This window comes from Vombatus ursinus, unplaced genomic scaffold (genome assembly GCF_900497805.2).
Source record: "Vombatus ursinus unplaced genomic scaffold, bare-nosed wombat genome assembly UNPS02012515.1, whole genome shotgun sequence".
NCBI lineage: Eukaryota > Metazoa > Chordata > Mammalia > Diprotodontia > Vombatidae > Vombatus > Vombatus ursinus.
Genome location: NW_020952293.1, coordinates 632659 through 634499, shown reverse-complemented (window position 1 = coordinate 634499; position 1841 = coordinate 632659). Strand labels below are relative to the sequence as shown.

Sequence of the window (1841 nt, the reverse complement as noted above, 5' to 3'; positions counted from 1 at the left end):
CATATTGGATCATGTATTTGCCAGCAGCTCATTCAGATTTGTTCAATGCCTGTCTGATAACGGCTAAGGGGATATGGTGGAGATATGCCAGGTACCAACAACCGGGGGTCCCAGAGGGGATAGGCTCAAGAATCCTCACACCCTAGGGAGGCGCTGGCCACTGCTAGGTTTATCATGGGTTTACCAGGAACGGTGCTATTCACAGTACTTAAGGGAGAAGGGCAGGAGAGAGTGGATGGGGTTGGGTGGAAGGCTTTCATGCCTTGGGGATGAAAAGCTGGTTCTTTCTGTCTCTGTATGGGACTTCACCAACCTGAGGAGAGGGAAAGGAAGGAAAGAGAGAGGTGAAGGGTCCCTGGCCAAGAGAGACTTACGCTTTGGTCTCCTCATCCAGCACGCCTGTGATGGTGATTCCATAGAAACGCTGCATCTCAGAGATGGCGGATGCCAGGATCTGAGCCGACCTCATGGTGGACATCTGGCGGCTGGGTTGGGGGAGGTAGCCATAGAAACGCAGCCAGTTCTGTGGGGAAAGCCAAGGTGCCGGGGTCGATCAGACCTCAGAAGCGCAATATCCTGGGGTCCGAAGTGTCCACCCCAGCCCCCAATCTCAACCTTGAACTTCTCTACAAGATTCTTATGTGTGAAGGACAGGGGGTAAAGAGAAGACGGGACAGTGAGGGACGATGGGCAGCAGTCACCTAACCCTCATGGTTCCGGAGATTCCAAGGGACTCCCGGGTGGGCTGCTATGCTATGCAACTCCATTGTGAGGTTCCTGATATGAAGTGGGAACCAAAACAAATGCCCAGCAAGCAACTCTGGGCAAAAGATGATCCGTAATAAGCCATCTGCCCTTTCCCGTGCTTCGTCCTTCCATCTGCAAGATGAAATGGCTTGGAACATAGGTCCCTCCCAATGCTGACATTCTGTGATTCTCTGAGCAGATACAGACAGGAGGTAAAAGGAACAGAAGATGGGCCTGGGGCTCTGGGCTCTGGTAACTGGTATAGCAGTCAGCATTCATAGAAGGGGAGGGGGTAAACCGCACCCCTCCCCCCAACACACATACATGAACATACACACATGCACTTGCCGTCAGCTCATTCAGATTTGTTCAATGCCTGTCTGATAAAGGCCAAGGGGATATGGTGGAGATATGCCAGGTACCAACAACCGGGGGTCAACAACAGAGGGGCCAAGCTGACTTCCTGAAGTACCATCTCTCCCGTACCTGCTCAAGAAGCTTCTGGGGCTCTCTACTGCCTCTAGAATAAAATGCACACCCCGACGCTTGACACTTAAAGCCTTTCACAGTCTGACCCCAGCCCCTATTTCCTGGTCGATGACACACGTGTTCATAGTGCAGCCACTTTGGCCCACTTGGGTACAAAACGTTCAATCTCCCGTCCATGTATTTTTCCGTGGGCTGTCCCTTCACGCCTAAAATCCTCTCTTCCTCCTGGTACCCCCAGCTCCCCAGGTGAGAGTGCCCACTACTGCAAAATTAATTTGCATATATGTTACATTTTCTTATCTATATATACAGATGGTGTTCCTGCCACTGCATGCTGGTTGTAAAAGTTAAACTTGTCCTGAGACTGCTTTGATTTTATCTTTGTAACCCCAGAGGGTACTGGCACACAGTAGGTTCTTAATAAATGCTTGTTAAACAGAGTGGACAAGAGCAGGGTCATTCTGGTTAGAATGCAGAGTGCAGGAAGGAAGGGAAGCATTTATTAAGCACCTACTGCATGCTGGGCACTGTGCTAAGTGTTTTATAAATATTATCTCATTTGATTCTTTCAATAACCCAGGGAGTTAGGTACTGTTATTCCCCCC

General features: G+C 50.1%; 1 protein-coding gene across 1 annotated transcript in view; it reads right to left on the bottom strand.

The window, feature by feature from the left end:
- The window catches only part of MMP15 (matrix metallopeptidase 15), a 35734-nt gene that overhangs the window by 13576 nt on the left and 20317 nt on the right, over positions 1-1841 (bottom strand). The window contains 1 exon segment of the mRNA XM_027857898.1: positions 375-523. Within this exon segment, the coding sequence (XP_027713699.1) occupies positions 375-523 (149 nt within the window).